Source organism: Pleurodeles waltl, chromosome 7 (genome assembly GCF_031143425.1).
Source record: "Pleurodeles waltl isolate 20211129_DDA chromosome 7, aPleWal1.hap1.20221129, whole genome shotgun sequence".
Lineage (NCBI taxonomy): Eukaryota > Metazoa > Chordata > Amphibia > Caudata > Salamandridae > Pleurodeles > Pleurodeles waltl.
In genome coordinates, this window is record NC_090446.1 from 80,851,833 (window position 1) to 80,879,290 (window position 27,458).

At 41.4% G+C, this 27,458-nt stretch overlaps 1 protein-coding gene across 1 annotated transcript in view; it reads left to right on the plus strand.

The window, feature by feature from the left end:
* LOC138303695 (complement C1s subcomponent-like) overlaps positions 1-25,879 on the plus strand; it is a 40,032-nt gene extending 14,153 nt beyond the window's left edge. Inside the window, exons 5-7 of the mRNA XM_069243026.1 lie at positions 7,338-7,475; positions 24,343-24,417; positions 24,902-25,879. Of these exons, the coding sequence (XP_069099127.1) occupies positions 7,338-7,475; positions 24,343-24,417; positions 24,902-25,668 (980 nt within the window). The 3' untranslated portion in view covers positions 25,669-25,879. The remainder of the gene's footprint in view (positions 1-7,337; positions 7,476-24,342; positions 24,418-24,901) is intronic.
* The last annotated feature ends 1,579 nt before the right edge of the window (positions 25,880-27,458 follow it).

The following is a 27,458-nucleotide window of genomic DNA, read 5'->3' on the forward strand; positions in this document are numbered from 1 at the left end:
TTATGCAACACACAAACAGTAATAAAGTGAAAACAAAACACAGGAAAAATCCCAAACCAATTTAGAACAATAGAGTACATTTTAATAAATTATTTCATACCACAATGACAAAAATCCATTCAGTAGAACCGGAATTATGATTTTTTTTTTTTTTTTGTAAAAACTCAAAGGCCTACTGCGGACATCTAGTCATGCCAGACTGGATCAAAGTTGAAAAATATGGACAAGAAGTGGATTGGGCTCATGTAGATCTTACCTTCAAACTTAGAAGAAACGTTGAAAAAAAATGTTCTGAAAAGATAAACTTCAACGGGGCAAGGCTGCAGGAGGTGTCTGAGGTGGGAGAGTCATTGTCAGAAAGCCTTGGGTTGAAGCAGCGATAAAGATTTCTATATTTGGACTAAGCCTCAAAAATGGAAGTTGAAAATCTCCAGCAGGACAAGGCAGAGAGCTGTAGTCAAAGACAGTTCAACAAGGCCAGATACTCTTTTGGTGAAGGAGCATTGAACATGATTTTCTGCTGCAGTTAAGAATGTAGCTGGAGAAGGAGAAAAGTTAATCCAACCGGTGATACCCCTAGAGCGGATAGGCAAGAAGGTTGGTGCTGGTCTCCTGCTTGTTCTCACAGCATTTCTTGAAGTCCCCACTTTTGAGGTTGGCTATCTGTTGAACTTCAGCACCATTTACAAGGGTCCAGCACTGGTGGGGCACCAGGAGGTTCTAGACTCACTCTGGATGGGTTCAGGAGTGGGTCCTAGATGCAGGGAACCTTTTGTGTCCCTGAGGCTAAGGTCACGAGGCCAGAAAACTAGCTCTTTGAATCATTCTGGTAGTCCTGTGTTCAAGTTGCAAGCCCATTCCTTCTGACCCAGGCAAAAGGGCAGCAAGGCAGAAAGGCAACATTCAGAAAGGCAGCAACAGGACAGCAGTTCACCAGAGTGGCAGGTTTTTCAGCAGCACATCAGCACTTCTTCATGGCAGAGTATTCACAGGTCCAGAAACGAACTGAAGAGTTGGTGTCTGAGGTACTAATTCTATACCCTGGTGTCCTCTTTCTGGAAGGTGGGAGAAGCTTCTAGACAGTAGCTTTGAAGTGCATGGAATTTCCTGACTCCTCTGGCTCCAGCTGGCTGCACTGTCGATGTGGCGGTGATACATCCTTTATGTGAAGGCAGAGCACTCCCTATTCAGTTGCAAGAGGGGCTGTGCTAAGCTCCGCCACCTATCCTGCCAACAGATGGCCCATTGAGGCACAACCGTTCCCTCTATTGTGTTACTGTCTAGGAGGAATTCACAAAGTCTAACTTTCAGTTGCACGCAGTCATGCGACACAAGACAGACTGCAGGCACAAAAGGGTTAAGGGCAGGAATATGCCAACTTTCTAAAGGTGGCATTTTCAAAATTGTAATAAAAAAATCTGTCTTTACCATTAAATAGGGGTTTTCATTAGAATTCCAAAGACAAGAAACAGCTATCTACTTGCTCCCAATTGGAAATTTCAGTTTATTAAAAGTAAATAAAGAATCCTCAATGTTATCCTATGACAGGAGATAGACCTCACAGTGGTCACGAATTTGCGATGTTTTCACTACCAGGACATGTAAAACTTAACAGTACATGTGCTACCTTTTAATTACACAGCCTCCTGCTCTATGAGCTACACAGGGCCTACCTTAGGGGTGACTTAAATATAATAAAAGGGACGTTTAAGGCTTGGCAAGGGGTTTTAGATGCCAAGTCGACATGGCAGTGAGACACTGCATTCAGGCTGCAACAGCAGGCGTGGGACATGTTTTGACCTGCTACTTAAGTGGATGACACAATACGTGAAGTAGGCCCACTGGTAGCAATTTAATTTACAGGCCCTGGGTATATGGGATACCACTCTGCAAGGGACTTACATGTAAATTAAATATGCCAGGCATGTATATGCCAATCAAACCATGTTTTAGGGGAGTTTTAGCACTAAGGCCAACAAAGCAAAAACCAAGCACAAAATGTAGGAGGAGGAAGGCAATGTGTGCATGAAAAGGCTAGACAAGGATATCTATATTAAAACCATTAACCCACTGAGCTATTGTAATTATTAATTATAATATATCTTAATTATATTATATTATCTGCAATTGTGAGATCTAACGTTACATTAAAATGCTCTGGTCCATGTAATTTAACCATCCAAGCTATTTTAGGAAGATTGAAAGTGTGACTATTGACCTGGTCAGCATTTTAATGCAAAGTCAGATAAAAAAAAAATCATGCAAATCATAAAATCTACATTTACCTCTTTGAAATGTAAGTATAAAGCAGCAACTATATGCAGATAACATGCCAAAAGTACCTTAAAGCTGCACAGAGTATTCAAAACTATTTCAATGCAAATAGAGGCAGAATTGCCATATTAAAGAAAACTGCTGATTAAGTACCATCTCCTGGCCCTTCCGACACTGGGTGGGAGTGTCAGTGATGGGCAATGTCAGACTCTTGATGAATGTTTGACTAAAGGGCGGTGCTCCTACCCCCAGGTTTTGGAAAACAAGAATTGAAACTAGTGTAATCCCCGAGTGTGTTACCAGGATTGGCAATGTGGCCATCAATTGGATTCCTACCTCCACATAGTCATTGGCAGGGAGGGGAATTAAGAGTGAAGAAAGCGATCAAAATCCTGACGAAGGCCAACGACCCCTAGTGGCGGTAGATTGGACAAAACATATTGAAAGCAGAGAGGGTGACAGGGAAACAATTACCCAGGTGAACTCCAGGTTATAGTTTTTAACCTTGCCAAGGGGGGCCCAGAATATGCTAGGGAAGGTACCCCCCTAGGTAGTTTTAGGTTCACTCTGCATAGTAGATCTCTTGTAAGGTTGGGGTATTGACTTCCAAATGTCACTTTGCTCCACTCCGAGCGTTGGTGTGCACCAGAGAGTTGTATCACACCTAATGATGAAGCATGACACTATTCAGTGGGCGAGGGCAATTTTAAAACCACGAGGGGTTTTCCCACGTGGAGGTGGATTTTGTTTTAAATGTGATCTCCGCCTTCCTCTTTTGTGTCTGTTGGGATATTTGTCTGTGGGGACGAGGGAAGAATGGTACCTCTCGTCCCCTTCTTGTGTGAGCGTAGTGTGTAAAGAGTAGCTGGAAAGAGTTTGAAGGTTTATTGAGGGATGGCTGATGTATCTGGTAACCAAATGGGAATCTCTGATGGCTGACGGTGCCTTAATGTCCCTGATAGCATATTGAGGATTTCTAAGAGGTTGGCCAGCTTGTTTGAGGGTGGACCGGAGATGCTTCTGAGTTGGCCAGCAGTATCTGAAGAAAGATGAAGGCTCACAGGTAATTTCAGAGTCATCTGGAAATATCTTCTAAGAGTCTCAGAGAACAAACATTGACCTGAAGCTGAAGGCTGTTGAACCTCAAGAGGGGACACTGCCAGTGTTGAAGGACCAGCTGAGGGTGTCTGAAGCAAGGCCACTGCGAGGGGGAACAGTTTGTCCCCCACGCTTAAACATAAAACTACATTTCTCTAGCACTCGGTCAGTGCTGAGGAGCAGTTTTCATAACATCAAATGTTGCTCAAAGTCTCTGAGTTGGTCTCTGCGGCCCTTCCTTCCTGAAACCTCCACAGCTACTCCACTGACTTATGACTGTGATTCTCAGTCATACATATATTTCCCTAAATGTGTTTGAGAATATCTAATTTCATTTTGTAGTTCCGTGAGGTCACTGAGAGCGCATCCTTAAATTTGTTGCATCTCAATATAGATTTTTAGTGAACAAGTTAGACCACCACAGTTAACCCTCAGTTTTAATTGCCATAATCTGATTACAAATAATCTCTTTTTATTGTCTTTCCTGGTGCTTAGTATGATGTGGCTCATCATACATGCCAACAATGTGCTTAGTATGATGTGGCTCATCATACATGCCAACAATGTGCTTAGTATGATGTGGCTCATCATTTATGCCAACAATGTGCTTAGTATGATGTGGCTCATCATACATGCCAACAATGTGCTTAGTATGATGTGGCTCATCATTTATGCCAACAATCTCACTTTAGTTGAAATGCTCCGCATTCTCGAAGTAAACGATGAAGGTATTTTAGATTTCCCTTTCTTAAAACATGAACTGCCCTAATGCAAGCTAATGGACATCTTAAGCCCCCCATTTTATTCCCCAAATCTCCCTCTCTGTGTATGAGATCTGTGCTTATGCTTTTTCTGCTCCCAAATGACAACATGTGTGTGAGAGCTGGACTTGTGTGGTGAGGATCTCACCTGCTGTGATTCGGGTCAGTATCATTGGGTCTATTGTAAAATACATATTATTAAAAACATAACTGCACCGGGGAGCAAACCTACTTGCCAGGTGCCAATATTCCACGTGTGAAACACCCACCCATTAGAACTGTTTGCTCTTTGTGTCCTGTGTTGGTTCGTGCTGGTGGGATCTGTCAGCTGCCACGTGGATGATGGGCCAGAACAGATCTACATGAGAAGTGGTGAAATCAGGGACAGTGGGAGCAGGAGGCCCAGCATGAGACCTGTGGTGCTATTTGCACCTGTTGTTCTAATACAGTTTTAGTTCTTTTCATATGAATGTGCATGCATTTAATCATGATAATCAAATTCATACATTACAAAGGCGAACGCATAAAAAGCAAATACTAGATGAATAAAAATGAATAATACAGGGGCAAGTATTTGAATTGCTGTTGGTGTAAAATGCCACTTTAGGCCTGGGACATACACAGGTTTTAGCAAAGTCCTGTACTTCTGGCACCCAGTTGGTGGCACCAATTTACAACAAGCATTTGCAATGCAACGGGTCTCGCGTTTGCTCATCTTAGAGCTGATAGCGTTGTAAACTCATAATCTGACTTTTCACATATCGGCTAAAGTGCATTTATGCACTTAACCCAAAAAAGTGCAATTAACTATGTAAAGCGCTTGATTTCTGCCAAGCAAAATCGCGCTAGTAAATTAGAGAAAAAGTAGTCCACGAGCCGGACAGAAAACAGCGAGCCTCGCATGTTTTCTGTACTTGGTCGATGGGCTCGAGGAGGGCTAGCCACCGGAAAAGGCATGACATATGCGTGCCTTCGACTAATGAAAGCAAGCAGATTTTAATAGGCAAGCCCACGAACCAATGAAAAACACGGACGTGACGTCAACAGGGCTCCGAGCCCTTTTCTGAACACTAAAGCGTCTCGCTGAGATACGCACGCGCGAGCGCATGCAACGCAGGCTCGCCCCTAACAAAGGAAACAAAAAATGCTGTGTTTATACTGAATGGGGAACACTCAGGGGTAAAATATTGTTTTGCCTGGAGCACCAAACAGCCTTGCACTGCTGCTACTGATGTAAATGATCTGTAGATTATCTTTTGGTCTCTCCCATTGATGGCAGTCTCAGCTGTGTCAATATAGAATTCTTTTTGTTACACGATATGTAGACTTTTTCTGAAAGTAGGCTGCAAAGGGAAAGTCTCTGCCAATGATAAACGTCAGTTTATTGAAAAATTCTGTTTTTGTACCATTTCAAACTTAAAATATGATTCCTTTTCCTCTCAGTTTAAGATGTAGATCGTTTTTCCACATTGAAGCTTTCCAAGTAGAGTCTGATGGGCAAAGCTGTAGCAGAGGCTTCAAGTCAGCTGATGTTTTGTTGCTGGGGCTGGGGAAGTACATGAATGTCATTGTTTGCATTCTTTTATTTTTAGCATATGCATGTAGGATAAAGGAATACGTAAATAATGCACTTGACTGTCTTAAAATGTTTTTTTACTGGGTTTTTTTCTACACTGCATTTTGTTTTTTTACTAACACTCTGTAAATTCATCACTTTCCTTTGACTAGGGATGGAAAGAAGGTGCCATTTTTAAGGAAAAATCTGCCTATGCCCATTTTAGTGGAACTTTTAGGAGAGAATGACTAAGCTTGGAAAGAATTTGCACGGTTTAAGGAAAAATCAATTTGCGCCAAGGTGAAGGAAAGTCTTAGGAAAGATAGAGTAGCCGCACACAGGTGCCGCAACGGATTAGAGTGAATCTTACCGAGTAAGTAAGATGTACAATCCTCATTTCAACTGAGCTTTGTTTCTTTGGCAAAGTAATGCTGGAAGATGAATTAGAGTAGCTAAACACCAGTGACAGTAAAACAAATCAAAGCAAAACAGGGGTTTTCTTCCCATGGGCAGGCTTTAGAAGTATTTGAAAACGTTCACCAAACTATGTGAGATTAATAACTCAACACATTTGAAAGAACTGAATGAGATAATACCAGCAAGGATCAGATAATGTCTGTCTTTATAACTCATTGTATGGTTGCACTATTTGACAACAGCCAATGGCCAGGAAATCAATTACTAATAACTTTTTTTAAAAAGAATATGTTGTTTTATTGAATGAATTTTAAAGATCTTCTCGATATATAGAGGGCAATTGAAAATGCGTTTTAGCTGTCAATTCATTTGTATGAATATTTTGAAATCCATACGGTTATGCTTTTAACTACAGTAACATCTTAAATATAACAATAGTTCCCATCACCCAGGAAACAAAAGCCCTACAAATGGATGGAGCTGAAGGCTGAATTCTAAATCCTTCATATACATTTATGGTATTTGTATATTCTGACAAAATGCTTAGGTAGATCCCATGTTAAATGATATTCTTATTCTTTTACCCTGAATTACGCGGAAGGATAAACGTAAAGGGGGGGACAGAATGGCTACCCATCCAAATACAGAAGGATATCCCTGAGACATTTCTCATTTTGAAGACTTTCCATGATGTCAGTCTGCACAGAAATCAGCATAGAATGTGTAGGGACAGTACGAGGAGCTAAGATTTGAAATCTATTTAGGAGTAAAGCATTAAAATGTAGTTCATAAGTTTAAGAAGGAGGAATTGTTAAATAAAAAACTACAAATGTTAAATTCAGGAGTTTAAAAAGCCGACAGGATTCTTCTAAAATCATCAATGAGTTTTCAGGGTGTTAGCCATATCAATTAATGCTTCATTGTTAATTAGGATTTTTTTTTCCAAAACTTGCAATTCTTAGATTACCAGTTTTAAATATTACCTTAGCTCTTTATAAAACATGGGCATTGTTTAGTAGCCTGTTTATCTTAGTTTGGATTGTTAATTTAAAAATTAATAAGAACAGTATTTCTCTGTGTAATAATGTGAGGGGGGTACCCTTTGGTAGAATCCCAGGATAAATAATGGTAGGATTAAAACCTTCCCTGCTTGGGAGGGGAATAAACTATATTGAAAACTAAAGCACTTCAGCAAATTTGATTCTGATTTGTTATATCCTTTCCATTTTCAGTGATCGATTGTGGCCTTCCACAAGAAATTGACAATGGCTACATCTCTTACTTATCACAGAGCAACTCAACCACCTCTGGAGCAGCTATTCAGTACCACTGTGTGGAGCGCTATTATGAGTTATCACCACCAGGAAAAGGTATGTCCCCCACCATTTATATCCCACACCTGTGGTTATCACTCACTTCTTTGGGAGCAGGGAATGCTGCCAGCACTGGATGTAGAATATTTTAATTTCATTGTACGTCCCCGAAAAGCCACAAGACAGCATGTTCTTTTGGTCATTAAAGGACTTGGGGCCTGATTATGAGTTCGGCGGACTGGATGACCCGTCCTGCCACCTTACTGCTACCTTCTCGCTGGTCCCATTATGACTGTCCCGCTGGGCTGGCGGGCAGAAACAGCAGGAAAGTGGCAGCAGCACTGTAGCCGGTTCATAATCGAGCCGGCAGCAGGGTTCACCAGCAACTTCGCAATTCTCAGTGTTTGCACAGCAGACAGTGAGCATTGCGAGGGTGCTGGGGAGCGGGACCACTGCACTTCCCATGGCAAGTGCCGCCCCTGTGCCGCCCCTGTGCTGCCCCTGTGAGTCCCTACGCTTGTTCTCCACCAGCCTTTCCATGGCAGTGAAACCGCCATGAAAAGGCTGTTGGAGAACCAGGTGTAATCAGCAGGGTGGCGCTGTGTGCAGCACCGCCCTGGCTGATTGGGATCTGTACCCACCTTCCACCCTTTGGGATCTCTAATCCCGGCAGAGATGGCGGTACCCTGACCACCATGGTCATAATGAGGCGTTTGGACCACCACAGAAGCGGCAGTCCTGGCCGCCACCGGGAGTCTGGCCGTCTAGTGACGTCCAGACTTGTAATCAGGCCCATAGTCTGGTGAAGTTAGTTTGGAAAAGGCACCTTGTGTTTTCAGGCAAGTCGGAAGTTTTTGTAGAGGCCAAGACAAAATGTTTGTTCTCCACTCTGGCTTCCACCTCAAAAATAGAAAAACAATGTTCTCTAAGAAAGAGAAAAGACAGTTCAGTGTATCACCTAGTTGAAAGACAGTGTTAGCAGCCCCTTAATAAATGTTGAGGTTCACGCCACCCAATAAATAGGCTGGCGTAAGAGAAAGAGAACAACTAGAGCCCTTAAGCATCCATTGATTCTCAGGGTATACTTCGTCCTGGTAGAAGAGACAGTAATTGTGAAGACTAATCTCACCGGTTTCTTATGGAACTTGTGACTGTTTGAGCTGATCTAGAATAGAGATATTGTTTAGGCCAGGGATCCCCAAAATCTCGATCCTGAGCTAATAGTCTGTTGCCTGCACACCCTAAATTCCTGTTACTCAGTTGGAGGATCTAGAGCTGCCCCCCTGCCAAGGTAGCGTTTTAAAGAAACCTCCCCCTGTGAAGCTCCGGAAGCGGACAGTGCAGGCTGGTGCAGCTCACTCTCTTTTATAAAATCATTGAGCTAAAAGTCGAAGTAGTAGCAACAGAAATAAAATACCCCCCACTTTGACCCACATCCCAAATGGCACTGAGTAAAGCAGAAGTGGCAGGCACGTATTTGGAGAGTAAGGGAGTGGAAAGCAGGTGGCTGTGCCAGCAAAGGAATCCTGAAAACAATGTGAACTAATGATGCATTTTACATGTCATTTCCAAACGAATGTGGTGAAATAGTTACTGGCATTTCAAGAAGTAATCTTTACACTCCTATGAAATAATCAAATTCATCCAGGGATGCCACTGTGGCAGATTGTCCTCAAAGAACGTGAAGAGGTCACTACTTCCAAATGAGATTCTGGAAAAAATGGGGCCCCATTAAGCATTCACAATTTTACCTTTATTTTATTTTTCTTTCCTTCTATAATTCTTTTTTGGTTTTTACATACTTTTTCCCTTGGTCCTCTCTATCCATCTTGCAATCTTTTTGATTCTTTCCTTCTGTCCTTCCTTCCATTCTCTTGTCTGCCTTTTTTAAAATTCTGCCTTTTAATTCATCCATCTCACAATCATTTTGTCCATTAACACCCGCCCATCTTTAGCTTCACCCTCCTTTTTGTCTTTTATCATCCATCCAGCCTTCTTTTTTCTATTCCTCTCTTTTATTTCCTCATTTTCCTGTCTCTAAACATAAATCCTTCACTACGGCCATGAGAAATTTGTTGGGTTGACTGCGATGGAACCCTGATTAAGCTACAGCCACAAATGAAAACACAGCATGAGAAGAATCCCACAACAATTTAGAAAAATATTGTAAATTTCAAAAAAATATTTGATACCAAAACAACAAAAATCCAATCAGTAGAACTGGACCTATGAAGTTTTAAGGTTAAAGGAAAAAACTAGTGCCTAAAAGATCAAAGCGCCAATCGCGGACAACTAGTCATGCAAGACCGGGTCAAAGTCGAAAACTAAAGATGACCGCGATAAAGTGGGAGTAGGATATAAAAAGTGGCCATGAAAAGGCTGGCAGAAAGTGGGGTTGTCATCAGCCAGGCGGCGCTGAGTTCAGCGCCGACCTGGCTGGTTACAGCTCTGACAGCCGTCACCTCGTCGGGAACAATGTCCCTGCAAGGACAGCAGTCCCTGGTGGGTCCGCCCGCCAAGCTTGTACTGTGGCGGTTGAACTGCCACAGTTGCAGCGGTCCGACGGCCACCACAAGGCTGGTGGTCCTAGGACCCCAGCCTTGTAATAAGGCCCTTAATCTCTTTTTTGGAAGTTGGAAATCCCCAGCGGGATGAGGCAGAAGGCAGTAGCAAACAAGAATTCCACAAGGCCGGGTATCTCTTAAGCAGAGGACCATTGAACAGGATTTCCTGCTGTGGAGAAATACTTAGCAAGAGCTGCCCTGAAATCATGCCGACCGGCAAAGATCCTTGGACAGATAGATGAGCAAGTTGGTCTTAGTCTTCACTCGGTTCTCAATGCAGTTTTTAGCCAAAAGGTTTCTCAGTCCCAAGTTTTGGATTTTGACCATCTCTGCATCTTTCACACCACCACCAAGGGTCCAGGACTATGGCGGCACCACTTGTGGGTGGGTGGCATAGGACTCACTAAGGCCGGGCCCAGGTGTCAGTTAAAGATGGTTGTAGCCTCTTCTGTCCCTGAGACTGAGACTCAGATCAGAAATCCAATGTTCAGCCATCTAGCCCTTAGAGTTACTCTAATAGTCCTGGGTTCAAGTGATGAAAGAGGGCTCAAGCAGCAGGGCAGGCCTTCGAGGATTCAAGACAGGCTCCAGGAAGCCAAGCAGCCCTTCCAGGTACAGCAAAGCAGTCTTGTGGAGTACACAGAAGGCCATAGTAGCAGGTAGTTCTCTGAGAATCCTTCTATAGGCCCAGAAAGGGAACTGAAGAGTGAGTCTGAGGGCCCTATATTTATACCTGGTGCCTCCATTGAAGTAGCAGAAGTTTCTAGAGAATTTCTTTGGAAGTGCTGAATGTTCCTGACTCCCTAATCTTGACTCCAACCTGGCTGCATGAACAATGCAAGGGTAACAAGTCCTTTGTGTGAAGGAAGAGCACAGCCTATTTAGTTGCAAGTGGGGCTGCACCCAGCTCTGCCCCTCATCCTTCCAGTTGATCCAGGCACACGTAATCCCTCTATTGTGTGGCTGTCTGGGAGGAATGAACAAAGTCCAACTGCCATCTATCCAGGTCATCTGACCAAGGACAGGCTGCTTGGCAAAAGGGTTATATTGCCAAGTTGAATGGTCAGTTTAAAACTGCATTCAGACTGCAATGGCAGGCCTGGGACATGATTCAAGGAGCTACTTAAATAGGTGGCACAATAAGCACTGCAGGCCCACTAGTAGTATTTAATTTACAGGCTGTGGGAATATGGTATACCACTCTACAAGGGACTGATAAGGAAAATAAATATATCAACCAAGGTGTAAGCCAATTTTACCATGGTTTAGGAAGTGACCATGAGCACTTTAGCACTGGTTAGCAGTGGTAAAGTGCAGACTCCTAAAGCCAACAAAAACAAATTTCAACAAAATATGGAAGGCAAAAGCAAAAGGTGTGAGGGAATACCGCCGCCCGCCAAAGTTAGAATGACCCCCATAATGTCCTTTTAATTGTATTATTAAGCTTTCTTTAGAAGAACACAGTCAAAAGTCAAATGAGCCATAAAAAACATTTAAATTCTTTATTTTGCACAAAACTGTTCAGTGACACCCAATGACACTTTCATTGCTGAAGTGGTGGGCTAATGACAGAGTTGCTCAAGCTTCTTCATGCAGAGTCTCAGGCTGAAAGTCAGCCTGCAGTATGAATGAAGAGGAAAAGGGAAATCTTTCCAGTTTAGCAGGAAGTAAAGGGTGTGCGAAAGAAATTAAAAAATCTAGCAGTTGTTGGTTTGTTGTTAACTTGCTTTTTGTGATATGGACTGGTTTCTTTCTTTTTTTCTCTCCCTCTTTTCATTTTAAAAATGGAGTAATGAGAAAATCTAGAATGTAAGTTAAGATGTGCCGCTGCAATGTAATAGTATTAAAATAAATATGACATGCTGTATTTTTTACATTACTGTATATTTTCCATACTCTAAAACCCAAAGATAAAATGAATAAATAGATGTCAGAAATATTTTACAGGGCCTAAAAGAGGCCAGTAGTAGTGCTCAATAGCCAACAGGAATGATACTTAAAAATATTAAATCAAACACACCTGAATAAGCAACAGGCCATCTCCCTGGCATACCAACCCTAAAAAGATTAATTGTCAGAACACACAGAACAGCGAGGAAAACACCGGTAGTACCAACAAATATGATATAGGCATACCCTAACCATCATGAATGAAGCATATAAAGAAACTGTAGCCGGGCGATCCCAGCTACAAGCGAGTCGGATGACGTATCGGACGAGGCCGATACGTCATTTCCGCGTCTTCCTGTTGCCGGGGAGACGTGGCGCGAACGAGGCAGGCGGGACGGCGTTGCCTGGGAAACGAAGTCAGTTTCCCGGGCTAGAGGACAACAAAAGGGAGACGCGCTGGGAGAGAGGGAGAGAGACAGGAACACGGAGACCGCGAGACAGGAGGAGAGCGAGGAGGAACGAAGGAACAGGAGGAGAGAAGCAGACGAGGACCAGGAGGAGGGAGAGAGAGAAGAAGAACACCAGAGCCTGGGAGAAGGGGACCAGCAGGAGGACCACTACAAAGCCAGCCACGACCCTGGAGGGTCGTGGCTAAACAAGGTACGGTCTTTTTGACAAAAAGAAGGGAAATTGGAGGAAAGGGGACTGGGGAGGGGTTATAGAGGAGGGTTGGACAGGGAGGTAGAAGGAAGGGCACTATAATTATCACACCAGTGTCACTTATTCCTGCACTAAGAATAGATGTGGTCACACTATTCCCTAAAAACTCCTCACCGGCACCAACCCCCTCCCTTTGTGTTTACCGCTTCCCAGTCCAGAGATAAGAGAGAGGGGAGAGCCCCAATTATAAACCAATACTTACCTTAGCGTTTTCCCTTCTGTTTCCGGCATCACCCTGGACTCCGACGAGCGAGCAAGAAAGATGGGTCACCTGTAAAACAAGAAGCACGAACATAAAAACACGAACCTGGGAAAAGATATGGAAGAAGAACAGAACGACTGAGAAAGACAATAACACTTGTGGTTTTGTTAACATATCCTACTTCCCATATAACTAAAAATAAACCACTTACCACTAACAAAATAACGCTTCAGTGGTCTTCATACTGTTCGACCTGCCACAGAAACTTTTTTACTTTATGAAAACCTCAAGAATGTTGAAAAATTGAATAATTTATGCTACCTATAACAGTTTACTGAACTTAATGAAAGGAAACCCATGAATTATGGTGGTCACCATTAAGTTGTGTCCTACACGATTTCGCCAAACAATTATAACACATGGCCAATATCAAAATGCAAACATCCCATTGGGATATTCACCGTTACCAAACAAAGTGTGACTTCGATTCACCTGCCAGCACATAAAAGAACATACTAACAACTATAACCCTCCAAAAAAGCATTAATAATTTTCACCATACTCAAAAGTTACTCATATGCTGCAATTCAGGCTTGCTACTGTCACTTTCACCAGAGCATATGAAGCACCTACAAAAATCAACCCTGAACATAGAATATGCAACTAACCTACAATTTGTACATGAAATAAAGCAGGTACTTAGCTGTGGCATACTTCCCTGGGAAAGAAGTCACAAAATATGATATGCTAATTGAGCCCCCTATTACCAACAATATGAAGCAAAACTAGCTCCAATAAAGTCACCAGCAACAATCAAGCCACAGATGCCAATCCAAGTATCACATTCCATGGTGGAATATTCATGATAGAACCAAACGCCTGGAAAAAATAATGCTGTGTAAGGGTTCCTCCAAGGAAGCCACCAATTCCTAGAAATACTAGAAATACAACAAAGCTAATAATCCCTAATCCAACTGAATGTAAAAATCTACAATCAAGCTAGACAAATGCATGAATACCCTACTACCAACTCAGGCCTATCTTATCTAGACTCAATAGCTAGAACCCCACTTTAAAAACACACCAAGCAAATAAACAATTTAGCCACACTAAAACAAACTGTACTTTTATATATATATATTTTTTTTTTAGAAAAAAATAGGCCAAATTCAAATAATAAATCTAAATAAAATAATTAAAAGGGCAAAACTTCAGATTGATATTTAACATTTACAACAATAAGATTAGAAAAAAATAAACAAGTGCTCCAGAAACAAACATCAAGAAGAAAGTAAAAAAAAAGCCAAAAAGTGGTTTCCTTGAAAAAATAAAATGCATTTAGATATATGTAAATAGAAAACTGTAAAGCAAAAGACACATGAACCCTTTTAAAAAAAGCTCACAATCCTAGTATAAAAAACACATAGTACAAAAACATTAAAATCAAAGTTAAACATCTAGAGGAAGTATAAATAAAACACTTCATTTCACTGCAGTACCATAAACTAATTAGCACATCCGAGACAAAAAAAAAGTGCTAATACAGCATCCAATTACAAAGGCTAGTTTAACTGAGTATAAGCAAATCTCCCTTTCTACTAATCACTTAGAAAATACATTTTAAAAAGCCTTACATGAAATAGGCACCAGCAACCGTAAACTCAACTAATAGCCCAAAATTACAAAAACAACTACAAAATCAAAGAAACTGGAAAAATGTTGAAGATGAACACTAAAAAAAGGTCTGGTATCCCATAGAAATCAGTGGGGAAAATGTTATTTTATTTACTAATGCTTATGAAGTAAAAACATGCTAAAGTGTTTGTAAAAATCCTGTGTTTAAACAAATTCACTAAAAGGTTTCACTATTTATTAAAAACATTGATGACAATATAAAACCATTTTTGCATTTGTTAATATATTATAATGTTTCAACAATGTAAGTAATTCTAAAAAGTACACGTTTTTAAAAACAATACTGTGTAACATAGTTATAAAAATTGAAATGCAAATTAAGGTGCTCCACAACTTTATCATGGATGTAACTGTAATTATCCTGAAGTAAAAATATATGTCTTGGATCTAAAACAATCCCAAAAAACTTGTAATTATTGAAAAATAATGTACAGTAAAAATAGTATATATTAAAAAGGAGTTTTAGAAAATATATATAACAATAACATGTAAAACATAATACTTTATACACCTTTAATTAAGCATTTCATATTATTAATGATTATAACTTTTTTAATGTATAAAATAACAAATACAGAAAAGCTAATAATTTATGTATATCACATTTACTATTCCCTATAAAACACCTAGTCACATTGGAGAAAGTTTTATAATTTAGGGAAAGTATAAATTACTACTCTCACTCAAATCTTTATCACATGGGGAAAATGAACTTTTAGGAGACAGATTTACTATTTCTACTCCAAACAAAAGCACATTCTAAAAAGAGCTAGATCTGGAGGGTTCATATCCGCTATTCTCACTCCAACTTAACCATAGTGGGGAAAGTGTTGGACTTTGGTGGGGTTGGGTTTTAGGGTGAATGCAGATTTACCATTCCCACGCTAAACTTAACTGCACTGGGAAAAGTGATGGACTTTGAAAGATTTATATTTGTGGAACATTTTGGACCTTGAGTGTCAAATTTCTTATCCTAACTCCAAATTGGGAAATTGCTGAACTGTGTGTGTGTGTGCGGGGGTCATATTTATTATTCTCACTGCACATGCAACAACATTGGGGAAAGTATTGGCCTTTTAGATTCCAAAACTATTACCACAAATTCAAACTTGGCATTACACAAAAGAAAAATTGTTACAGAACTTAATTTTCATTATCTCCAAAAATGTAACTCAACATAAAAAAGATAATTGAAAAACTACTGAAAATAACAAAAATATTCACTATAGCTTTAAAATAAATAACTGTAATTAATTTTTATAACAAAATTACTTTTTTTTTTTTTAAATAGCTAGTTGTTTAAATTGTAAGAATACATTACATAAAGTTAAAACTACCAATATGCAAAGACACAAATTACATAAATATCTTCATTTAAAACACAAAAATGAATATAGATTGAATTCAATTAGTTTAATTCAAAAGTTATCAAGAAACAAACATGTGTATAATTACATATAATAACTTTTAGAAGCGTTACAAAATATAACAATATTAACAGTTTTAAAATACAAATATTAATGATTACATATAGGGGGACATTTTGAGTTTGGCAGTCGGAAACATCTGACCGCCAAACTCCCAACAAAGAGACCGCCACACTGCTGGCAGTCTCCCCACCAGACCCATTACAACTTTCCCACTGGGCTGACGGGCGGGAACCAAGGTTCCCATCTGTCAGTCCAGTAGAAAAGGTGCGGCAGCATTGTTCCTGGCTCATGATTAAGCCGGCTGCAATGCTGCTGCACTCAGGGTGCACCAGCGCCCTTGAAATGCGCACTTTCTGCACAGCAGACAGTGTTCATTTCAAGGGTGCAGGTCAGGGGGACCCAAGCACTGCCCTTGCCATGAGCATGGGCAGTGCAGAGGCCCCCATTTTGTCCCCTGCACTTGTTTTCTGCCAGCCTTTACATGGCAGCCAGACCGGCATGAAAAGTCTGGCAGGGATCAAGGTTGTAATAAGCAGGGCGGCACTGACTTCAGCACCACCCTGGCTGATCACAACCAAGGACGCCGTCATCCCGTTGGAATCAGCGATCCTGGCGAAGATTGCGGTCCCCTGGCTGTCGGACTGCTGGATCGTAATGTGGTGGTTGGACAGCCACAGCCATTGCGTTCTGACCACCCCTGCGAGTCTGGTGGTCCTGAGACCGCCAAACTCATAATCAGGTTCATACATTTTGAATCTGATATAAAGAAAAAACAAACAAATTTAAGAAAAAGATATTTCATTACAAATTACAAAAATATTTAAAAATTAAAAAGAAAAATGAACTCACTTATTTTAAACATAGCAAACTTATCCAATTAAACTTTTAAATTGCTCATCACCTTATTCCCCTGAAAACCCAAAATCCTCCTCGGTGTCTTGTATGTTTTTGTGTATTTTGATCACTGTGTAAGCATGGGTCACCTGCACTATTATTCTTTTTTTGTAGAAGTTTTACAATGTTCCTATAAAGCAAACAAAGTATTAGTGGAAGTTTTAAGGAAAAAGTGTTCTGTACTCTCTAAAGAATTATTGAATTAGATTACATACCTCAGAAATAAACGCGTGGTAGGGACAAATTAGCCCCATGGGACAAATGTGTTATTATATGATGTTTATCCTAATTCGCCTGAGCAAACAGGGTTGTTCTTGTATTGATTATACACGGACAGGAAAACTACTCAGAGAGGCACAGGCATTCGAATAGAGCTGGATATGGACAAATGGAGACAGATAGATGAAGGCAGAGAGAGCAGCAGAGACAGAGAGAGACAAGTAGAGACAGAGACAGATTGAGATAGGGAAAGATAGATAGAGATAGAGACAGAGTAGGAGACAGGTAGCTAGAGGAGATAGAGAGGCAGCTACAGACAGCTCGGTAGAGCCAGATACACAGTTAGATGCAAATACACTGGGAGAAATAGAGAGTGTTAGTGAAAGATAGAGAAACTGATTGATTGAGACTGATTGATGTGCAGATGGAGGGAGATGGTGACATCTAGAGATATTGACCAATACAGATCAAGACAGAGATAAAGACAGATGGAGACGTGTAGAGACAGATCGAGATATCTAGAGATGACTCACGGATAAATGCAACTAGAGAGAGAAAGAGATGGAGAAATAGTGTCATAGAAAGAGAATGAGAGAGAGAGAGAAAGAGAGGGAAATTAATAGACAGAAAGACACAGAGACAGTTAGAGATAGGTAAAGAAAAAGAGACAGAGAGAGACATGTAGTGACAAGTAGAACCAGATGAATAGAGATGCATACCGATCGTTAGAGAAAGCCAGAGATAGAAACCAATAGAGATAGAGACAGATGGATAATATTATCAGTATCCAACCTGGACTCCTTTGTCCAGGCCCCCCCTTCACAGCAGCAACTTGACCCTAAAGAAAACAATCCTGTTGGGGCCAAAATCCAGGGAAATATGTTGAACAATTTCACCCATTGACTGCAGTGGGTGGGCACATATTGTCTGAACTCCAGCAATGGAATAGTACCCGTACAACATATTTTTATCACATTTGTCATGCATATGTATACATTTTACACTTAATTTTTCATAATGTACACACCTGCATCGACACATATGAAAAATACTTCTTGACTTGCTGACCACGTCCCGCGCCAGTCCTCCGCCGTCAGCAACACCTCCACTGAGCCAGCGATTACATCTAAATACGGCGGGCGAAAGACTGCCACAGAGTACTTGGGACCAGCACCGCAGCGGTATGGCGGTGAGACTGCCAAACTCGTAATCAGGCCCAAAGACTGACCAGACGAGTGAAACATACATAATGGTATATTTCTTTTGCAGATTGGCCTAAATTTAAAAAAATTAAAGATGAAAATGTTGTCACATATTTCTATATATTTCCTACTTTCATTATTCTTTCTTTCAATGACTAGTTTCTTTGGAAAAATTGTGCGTGATCTACAAAAAAGGCTACTTGCTGAAGTCAGATTTTTGTCTACTTTTCAAAAATTTATAATTTTGTGTGTTTCCCTTTGACTTTCAAAAAAAGAGGAAATATTGACCAATGCTTAGAAAATTGCAAAAACTGTGTGAAAAAATATTTTTTTCAAACACTGTTTCTGAAAGCTTGGCCGATTGTGATTTTAATAGCATAGCATCCTTTTTTTTTTTTTTTTTAGAAAAAAACCACTTTCTTACACAACACGTTTTCCCATTCTAAAAAACAAAATCTTGCAGTTTCAATAGGGAAAAACACAAACTTTGGGTTCTCTTTGAATCAACAACATGTGGCCAAAAGGGACACGATTTTGACCTAGATTGTGAATAAAAGTTTGGAAGGCTACCTGGTCCAAATATCAAAATACTTAGCACTCCGCTGAAAAGAGTTAGCAATTCAGACGTTAATTAAAAGTCATACTATCGAAGGGAACGAGGGAAATAAAGAATTTTCATAAAATGCCTTTGTGAACGGGCATGTTCATAGAGTGCCCCATTCGCAAAAGGCATTTTTGCGGAGTTCTAGTAATATCTGTCATTTCCAGCTCTTAGTAACAGTAGTAGCGCAGTATGAAGTGCAATATTAAAACAAGTCATTAAAATAAGAAGTAAGCTATTTGGGGTTGGTGTAAATGGGTGCAAGCATTTTTTGTTACACATAGATTTACATTTCATATATATTTTAAATAATTGACTACATCTTTTATTTTTTATTTTGGATTTTTGAATTAAGGAAATATTGAAACATATGGGAAGACTTTGACTGCCAGTTGTAACAAGGGGGCATCTTTACTTTCCAATTAGTTTTGGTATGCATGGTAGAGCTCTTTTACTATTTGTAATTTATTTTGAATTATTTGTAGCTAAAGTCCCATTAAATGGCACTTCACTGCTGCTTATGAATTTACAATTATGTTTTTTTGATAGAGACTGGCATACTAACTACATTCACAGGGAGATCTTAAAAAAATCTAAGGGCTTGATTTCTGAGGAAATCATGCAACATGGCTTGCTGCACTACGTCATTTTGGAAGTTCAGGGATGCGTTGCATTTACAGAAATTTTACGCATCCCTGTACTCTCCTCAGTGCAGACGCACCAACTGCTGCCTAGCACCAACGCAGGCACCCTTGCATCATGATGTTTGCAGCATAACAGCCACTCTTATTGCACGCATTTTGATGTTTCACAATTTGTTAGTTGGCAAAGTAATAACTGATTTATGTTTTGGTCTATGGTTTCTTTCATGATGTTTTGCACATAACAGTCGTTCTTTGCATCCACTTTGATGTTTTTGACAATTGCTCAGTTGGCAAAGGTATAACTGATTCATGAGGTTTTGGTCCATAATGTATGTACAATATAATTTATGTTTTTATGTAACATTATGTGGAATCTTTTGTGGTGTATTTATTGTGTCATTGGTGCGAGTGTGTTCCACTTTACACACTGCCTCTGAGGGTACGCCTGACTGCTCTGTGTCAAGCTACTAGGGGGTGACCACAGGTTATCTTTGGGTATAACTTACTTTCCCTGACTACAATGATGAATTCTGCATGGCTTATGTGCATATCCTAGCCAACCAGAAACCCCATTTATAACACTATTAATGGGCACATAGAGCTGATGTAGTTTGTTTTTATCTTAGTTATTGGTCCAGAGAGAGGAACTGACTGTTTAGCAGAAGAATGCAACCACCTGGCAAAGGACACATAAGTGCCCAAAATGCTTTAAAAACAAAATATACTAGGAACAGCTGCTTTACTATTTATGTAAATGAAGTATGAAATATATGATGTGTGTGAATCAACATAATCTAATTCCACAAAATCAAGGAATTTGAACTAGTGCAGATTGGAAAAGTGATAACAAAAAATTATCAACCAAGGTATAAAATAATTGAGACTACCTTGACAGGTTCAAAAGTTAGTTGCATTGAAAGTGCATTGCTAAAAAACTGACAGTGAGAGCTGGTTCTGTCTATAGCATGCTATGTAACAAGATAAGTAGATTCATGCTAATCAAGATGTACTTATCAATAAATCTTTGCATGCAAAACCAAAGCACCTCTACAACTTCTAAGTATAAACACCAAAACCATGTATTGCCACGTAGTATTGAAAATTGGGTTACTGAGAGGGGTGAAACCTTACTCAGCCGCAACCACAATCTCTGTCAGGATGAAACACAAGCAAACACCAGATTAACCTGTGCTTAATCCTATGGTAGCTCGGCACAAAGCAGTCAAGCTTAACTTAAAGGCAATATATAAAGTATTTATGCAGCACTTCAAACAGTAGTAAAGTGAAAACACAACACAAGAAAAATCACTTGCCAATGTAGAAAAATAGAATACAATTTAATAAATTACTTGGCACTAAAATGAGGAAAATACAATTAGTAGAACGAGAGATATGATTTTTTTAATATATTTCAGGTAAAGAAAGCGCCTAAAAGCACAAAGCACCACTCACGGTTATATGTTTGTGTGAGACCACGTTACAGTCACAAATTCAGGCTGAACATGAGGGAGAGAGGCCCGGATACAGGGCTCAGGTCAGTGTGGCTGATAGTCCCGCTGAAAGGTTTACCTTCAAATGTCCAGCACAAAGACCTCCGTTCACAGAAGAAGGTGCCGCGAGGAGCAGGGAGAGAATCGCAGATGGTCAATGGTGTAGTGCAAAGAGCAGGCTGGACATTGTGCATGGTCATTGTTATAGCACAAAGATCCTTTTGGGCGTCGTAGACATTGGTTGCTGGAGCTTTGCATTGGCAGTCACTGCAGGCTGTCAATGCTGTAGCTTGAAGTGAATGTTTTGCGTTGCTGGTTGACATAGACGGTGGCACGTAGGGTTGGGTTCACAGGTGCTTGGTGTTGTCGAGAGGCGTGGGCGGTAAGATCTTGGCACAAACAGACATGTTTACGATCATGAAGAGTCCAAAACATCAGGATTTCTCCTTTAGTCTTGGAGAGGAGCTTAACCGATACCACACCACGGGTCTAGGATTTGAAGGGCAACTCTTAGGGGGCACACTCACTTCAGCAGAGCTCATCAGGGCTCAAGAAGGCCTAATTGCAGGTCCAGGCAGCAGGTCAGCTGAGAAGGTGTAGGGAGGCCTCTGAGCTTGTTAAGATCCTGTAGCTCAGAACAGAAGGTCATTCAGCTTACCATCGGAATCTTTCAGTCTGGGATGAAGGGTGCAGGTTCAGACTTCCTTCCCAGCCAGCAGGTTTCTGAAGTATCCACAGGCCCAGAGGTGTACAAAAGAGTTGGGGCTGACAAGTCACTATTTATGTCAGATGCCCACTGTGAAGTCGGGAAGTTTCTAAAAAAATTCCCTTTGAAGTCCTTGAGGTTTGCTTTCTACCCTGTCCTGGCTCCAAGTTGGCTGCATGAACAATGCAGTGGTGGCATGTTCTTTGTGTGAAGGCAGGGAACGGTCTATTAAGTTGCAAGTGAGCTGTGCCCAGCTCCACCCCCCACCCCATACTGAAAGTTGATGGCATATCCAGGCACACTTAATCCCTCAGTTGTGTGGCTGTCTAGGAGGAATAAACAAAGTCCAATTGCCCCTTATACCTAGTCAGGTGACCCAGGAACATGCTGCAGGCGACAAAATGGTTAGGACAAGAAAATGTCAAGTTTCTAAAAGTGGCATTTTCTAAATTGTAACTTAAAATCCAACTTTATTATGAATGAGGATTTTAATTATAATTTCTCAGGAACCAAACTTGAAAGATTCACCTGTTCCCAATTAAACATTAGCACCTATTAAGTGTGATAAGGCAACCCAATGTTCCCATGGAGAGGTAGGCCTCACAACAGTGAATAAAAGATTTTAAGAGTTTTACACTATCAGGACATGTAGAAATTGAAATGACATGTCCAACCTTTTAATTACACTGCATCCTGCTACATGGGCAAACTAGGGCCCACCCTGGAGTTAATTGTATGTATTAAAAATTAAGCTGTAGGCCAGTTTATTTTGCCAGGTTGAAATGGCAGGCCTGAGACATGTTTAAAGGGTTACTTAAGTGAGTGGCACAATAGGCACTGCAGGCCCACTATTAACATTTAATTTATGGGCACTGGCTACATGTAGTACTACTTTACTAGAGACACGTAAATTAAATGTGCTAATTGGATGTAAGCCAATTTCACCATGTTTAAAGGGTAGAGAAGTAGCACTTTAACACTGGGAAGCAGAGGTATAGTGTACAGAGTCCTAAAAGCCTACAAAAATGGGTTCAGAAAAGAAAAGGGTGAAGGCAAAAAAGTTGGGGGATGACCTTGCAGAAAGGGCACAGTCCAGCACTAAGGCAGTGCTTAATTTTTGTAAGTGCCAGGCTCAAGGTACTTCTTAGGATGCAACTGCAGAATGCAGCAGTCACTGCCAGTGCTGCAAAATGCCAGTGCCAAAGGCCTGGACACAGTCCTATTCATATTTTGTTAGCACATATGGAAGTGCTAAACTGATGTGCTGTGCTGAAAATCGGCAGGCAGCACCACCGTGTGGTGGATTGCCATAAGTGATGGTGCCAAGCTCTAACAAACACCAGCACAAATTAAGCTCTGCCTACGAAAAATAGAAATGCAATGTCCACAAAGCAAACGTCACAGGTTTAACCCAGGGGAACATTCGGAAAGAATGCGGAAAGAGAATATAAATCACATGAGGGCTTACATGCAAACAAGGCGGGAGTGCACTGATGAATTGTCCTACGCAGAATAACCATGTATTTAAAAATAATGCTGCTTTGAATAGGCAACCAGGGCAACAGATTTGCAATGCAGGTGAGACACGCTGGTATTTTGGGATATTGCAAATAAACTGAGCAGTTGCATTTTGATGGCAGTTGCCAAATCGAATTTCAGAAGGCCACAAGAGATTGATAATTTAAAATCCAATAAAATCCAAACGTTACATTCTGGCAAGGAGGGTACAAGACACTGGCCCATGTTATCCAGACAGGCAAGGGTCTTTGGAGACCTTCAGCAGGTGCTACTAATAATTCAATTTTTATTGGATTTTAGCTTCATCAGAGCACCAGTGTATTAATGCTAGACTTTGGGCAGGGCTGGAATCATGCAGCAGGAGAGGACCAAATAATGTGGTATAGTTGAGTAAATTATGTGGGTAATTATGTGGCACAATGCAGCATCTTTTGTGATATTTGTAATTTTAACAGACGTTAACACTGTCTGGCCGAATGATTATCAATAGTACCGTTTAAAACCCAAAAGCTGCACTAAGTGACAGAAATGTGAACCTGTGCGCCGACACGTGTTGCTGTGTTTTGATCGGTTTGACGTAGAAATATTTTTTTTTGTTTAAAAAACTGCAGATTGCGCAGCAGATATGGGCAATGCAGCAAATTCATAATAATGTGGAAAGTACCGCAAAATCACACAATTCCAGAGACCCTGACTATGATAAAGTCATTAGAGGATCCACAAGAGAACCCAAAGCCCGCTTGGGTGTTATCTGCAATATGTAGAATCTCTCTCCCATTTACTTGAGAAGTTGGGTCTAAGGCTCCATGTAAAGATGAAGCAGCAGGTGAAGAGAATAGAACCTTGTTGGCCACCACAACTGGGGCTCTGGGCTTAGATTGAAATAGGGATAGTAATTTGATGTCAATAATTTCCAAGCCATGCCAGAAATGCCCACATCCTTGAGTCTCAATACATTGGATAATGTGGTTGGCAGCACTAAAAGCAGCTGAAATATCCTGCAGGACAAGGTGAGACATTGAGTTTGGTGGGATGGGTGGATGGACTATGTCAGTGAGGATATCCCATTCCTATTCACTTGGGTGAAAATCAATGTAATCTTTGCTGTTTATTATGCAATTTACATTGTTGCTCTAATTTTGATTTGAGGCATCTACAGCTGCTCGGATTATGGCGAGTGGGTGAACAGCCAAGCCGGGACAGAGCTTCCAACGTGTTCTCCAGGTAATATTTTGTTTTATATTTTTGATAAATGTTGAGAAGCTTCCAGTAGACCCCACACCTCCCACACCAAAATGTGCTCAAAGAAGCATAAAGGGTTTATTCATTTTTTGCAACACAGTTCAGCATCAGCCTGGCCCACAGTCCGGCGGGCACATGGAGCCTGTAGGTTAGTTCCTCAGCTCTGTCTCTTGAACAGACACCATTGGATCCTGTATGGATGAAGCATGTTCTCCTTATATCCTGTCTCCCTTCATCTCCACACTCAATGACTAGGGTACTCAGCTCCACCTGCATTTGAACCAGAACTTGTGCGGTGTTGGCAACTAATTGTATATTCATTAACAAAAATGTAAACAAAACAGTAATAAAGTAAAGACAGTGTGGTGATGTTCACACTTTTCACACCAATGGTCCAAAGTCCATAGATGGAAGTAAAGAGCTCTACCAAATCATTGATTTTGTCCCTGACTTTTCTCCTTTGCAGTCTGTGGTGTCAGCGTTGAATTGGCTGGACCTGGACGGATTTTTGGGGGTGTCCAATCTAAGGATGGGATGTTCCCATGGCAGGTCTTCTTCCGTAACCCAAGAGGTGGTGGAGCACTTATTTCCGAGGAGTGGGTTATGACTACAGCCTCTATGGTGGAGGGCGAGGAGAACCCTACAATGTATGCGGGAATCAGAGATCTCACAAACATCAGTCCCAGACATCGACTTGTTGCAAAGAAAGTCTTCTTACATGACAAGTGGAAGAGAGGCGTGCCAGACCCTCGCACCAACTTTGACAATGACATTGCCCTAATAAAGCTGGAGACCAAAGTGGAGCTTAATAATATGGTTTATCCCATCTGCCTTCCTGGCTCAGACCAGGAGTACATACTGGAGGAAGGAAAGATTGGCTACATCTCTGGCTGGGGCGCAACAGAGACCAGAGACAAAGCTAGAATCCTACACATGGCATTGATTTCCGTAGTTAAGATGGTGAACTGTCAGAACCAGAAAGCAGATATTGGAGACTTCAGCCAGTATGTGTTCTCAGCGAACATGATCTGTGCCGGAGGGGCTGGCAAGGACAGCTGCAGTGGTGACAGCGGTGGGTCCTTCGTTGTCCAGGACCCGCACAATGATACACTCTACTTTGCAGCTGGCATCGTGTCCTGGGGTCCCCGGTGTGGTACCTTTGGGTTGTACACCAACGTGAGGAACTACCTGGACTGGATCAAGAAGACCATGATGGAAAACAAGGACATCTAGCGTGCTGCTGCCAGGGGGAGGAGAAACTAACATCACAGGCAATATATTCTGCAATGCTGCAATCACATACCCTCCCTTAGTCACTGTGCAGATTCTATTCAGACTAAGATAACCCAGTTAAGGGCTAAAACCATTGTATGTGCTTATCTGCCGCTGAGTACCAACGAGTGCTGTACTTTTGAAAGTTAAACATATATTGAATTAAATAAAATAAAAATATAGCATTCTTTCTGTGTGCCTAAACTGTTTAGTTGTTCCTTTCACACACCTTTTTAAAACTATTTTTATTACACATTTGCTCAGTGAAGTACAGATACAGTTGTTGGATTACTCGCACAATATATGCAGGAAGAAGAGCTCCTTTGACACACTGGAACTAGTTTATCAAAATGAGTTCAGATAAAAATACCCAACTTTATTTGCGACTTGAAGCTCAGGTGCACAAGCAGAGATTACATTTGATTTGCGCGCGCCTGTGACATGGGGTGTGGAGCCAGGACCTCCTAGCTGTGCCTACAGTCCGGCCACGAGTGGTGTCCTGACTGTGAAAGTTAAAAGCCAAGCAGCCCACTTCATCAGACAGAACCAAACTTTGGTAAATGGAAAAAAGACTGAGCTGGGCTTCTTGTTTGTTGCCTTGTCAGCTGCTTTCTTTGGCAACAAAAGGACCAGGGCTGCACCTCCCTGGACTGCATTACACAGTCAGTGCTGGTGCAGGGCGTGCGCCTGCGTTTTGAGCCCCCGGGCTCTTTGGTATTACAGAGGGGGCAGCAGATTCTTGTACCACCCTTACTGTACAGTACATGGCACGAGTGCTGAACGTGCACTGGTAATCCCTCATTTTTATGGAGGGGGGGGGGGAGGGTGTAACACCATGCAAGTGTGGAAACAATTTGTCTCTGTGCCACCTTGCATTATAGACATGGCCCCTGGAACTATGCAGCTGGGGAGGGCAAAATTATGTGGCAGGGTTGACTAAACTATGCAACAAAAAGAGGTAAATTATACGGCATGTTTTGTGATAGTGTTACCTCATTATTTTGTCATTTTTATATTTGTTAACACTGCCAGGGAATTGGTTGCCCCTCATTAATACCAGTTTAACACCCACATATAGCAATAAATAACAGAAAAGTACAAGACCTAAGTGCAGAGAAGAGCATTAAGTGGTCTGTTCCAGGGAGGGGCTGGCATCATTTGAATAGCGTGTGTCCATTCATGCATTCTTGTGCCATGCTGGGCTGCGCATTGGAAGCAATACCGGGGGGACAAGGAAAGTGACAAAAACAAGCGAGGCCACGTCGCTGTGCGTGCTGCTCCTCGTGCTCTGTGGTACCTAAGCCCTGGGTGGCCGGAGTGAGGGGGAACCAGGGCGTGGAGGGGGCTCTGGAGCCTCACGCGTCAGCGCTGCCACCCCCAGCCCAGCCGCTGGCTGGACATCAGCGCCGAGCACGAGGAGGGGCCGCTGCGTCCCGCCTTCATCCTTCTCTTCGCCCCTTAACAGGGACTATACAAAAAAAACAAAGCACCAGAAATGCAAAAGGCGATTTTAAACAAGGAAGTGTGTTCCCGGAGAACCAGGAAGTTTTTATTTACCAAGTGCTCCAATGTGTCAGAGGTCATGTCTCAGGCCACATTCAAGCATGGCGTTAACTGTTGCATTCTGGTAGTTGGGGTCTACCATTAATGGTGCAGCGAAGCAACTCTTACAAATAATAATATTAACATAAATCTATAAAAACTGAGCTGGGGAGAAACCAAGGGCGCTCAGAGACTGCGGAGAGGGGGCA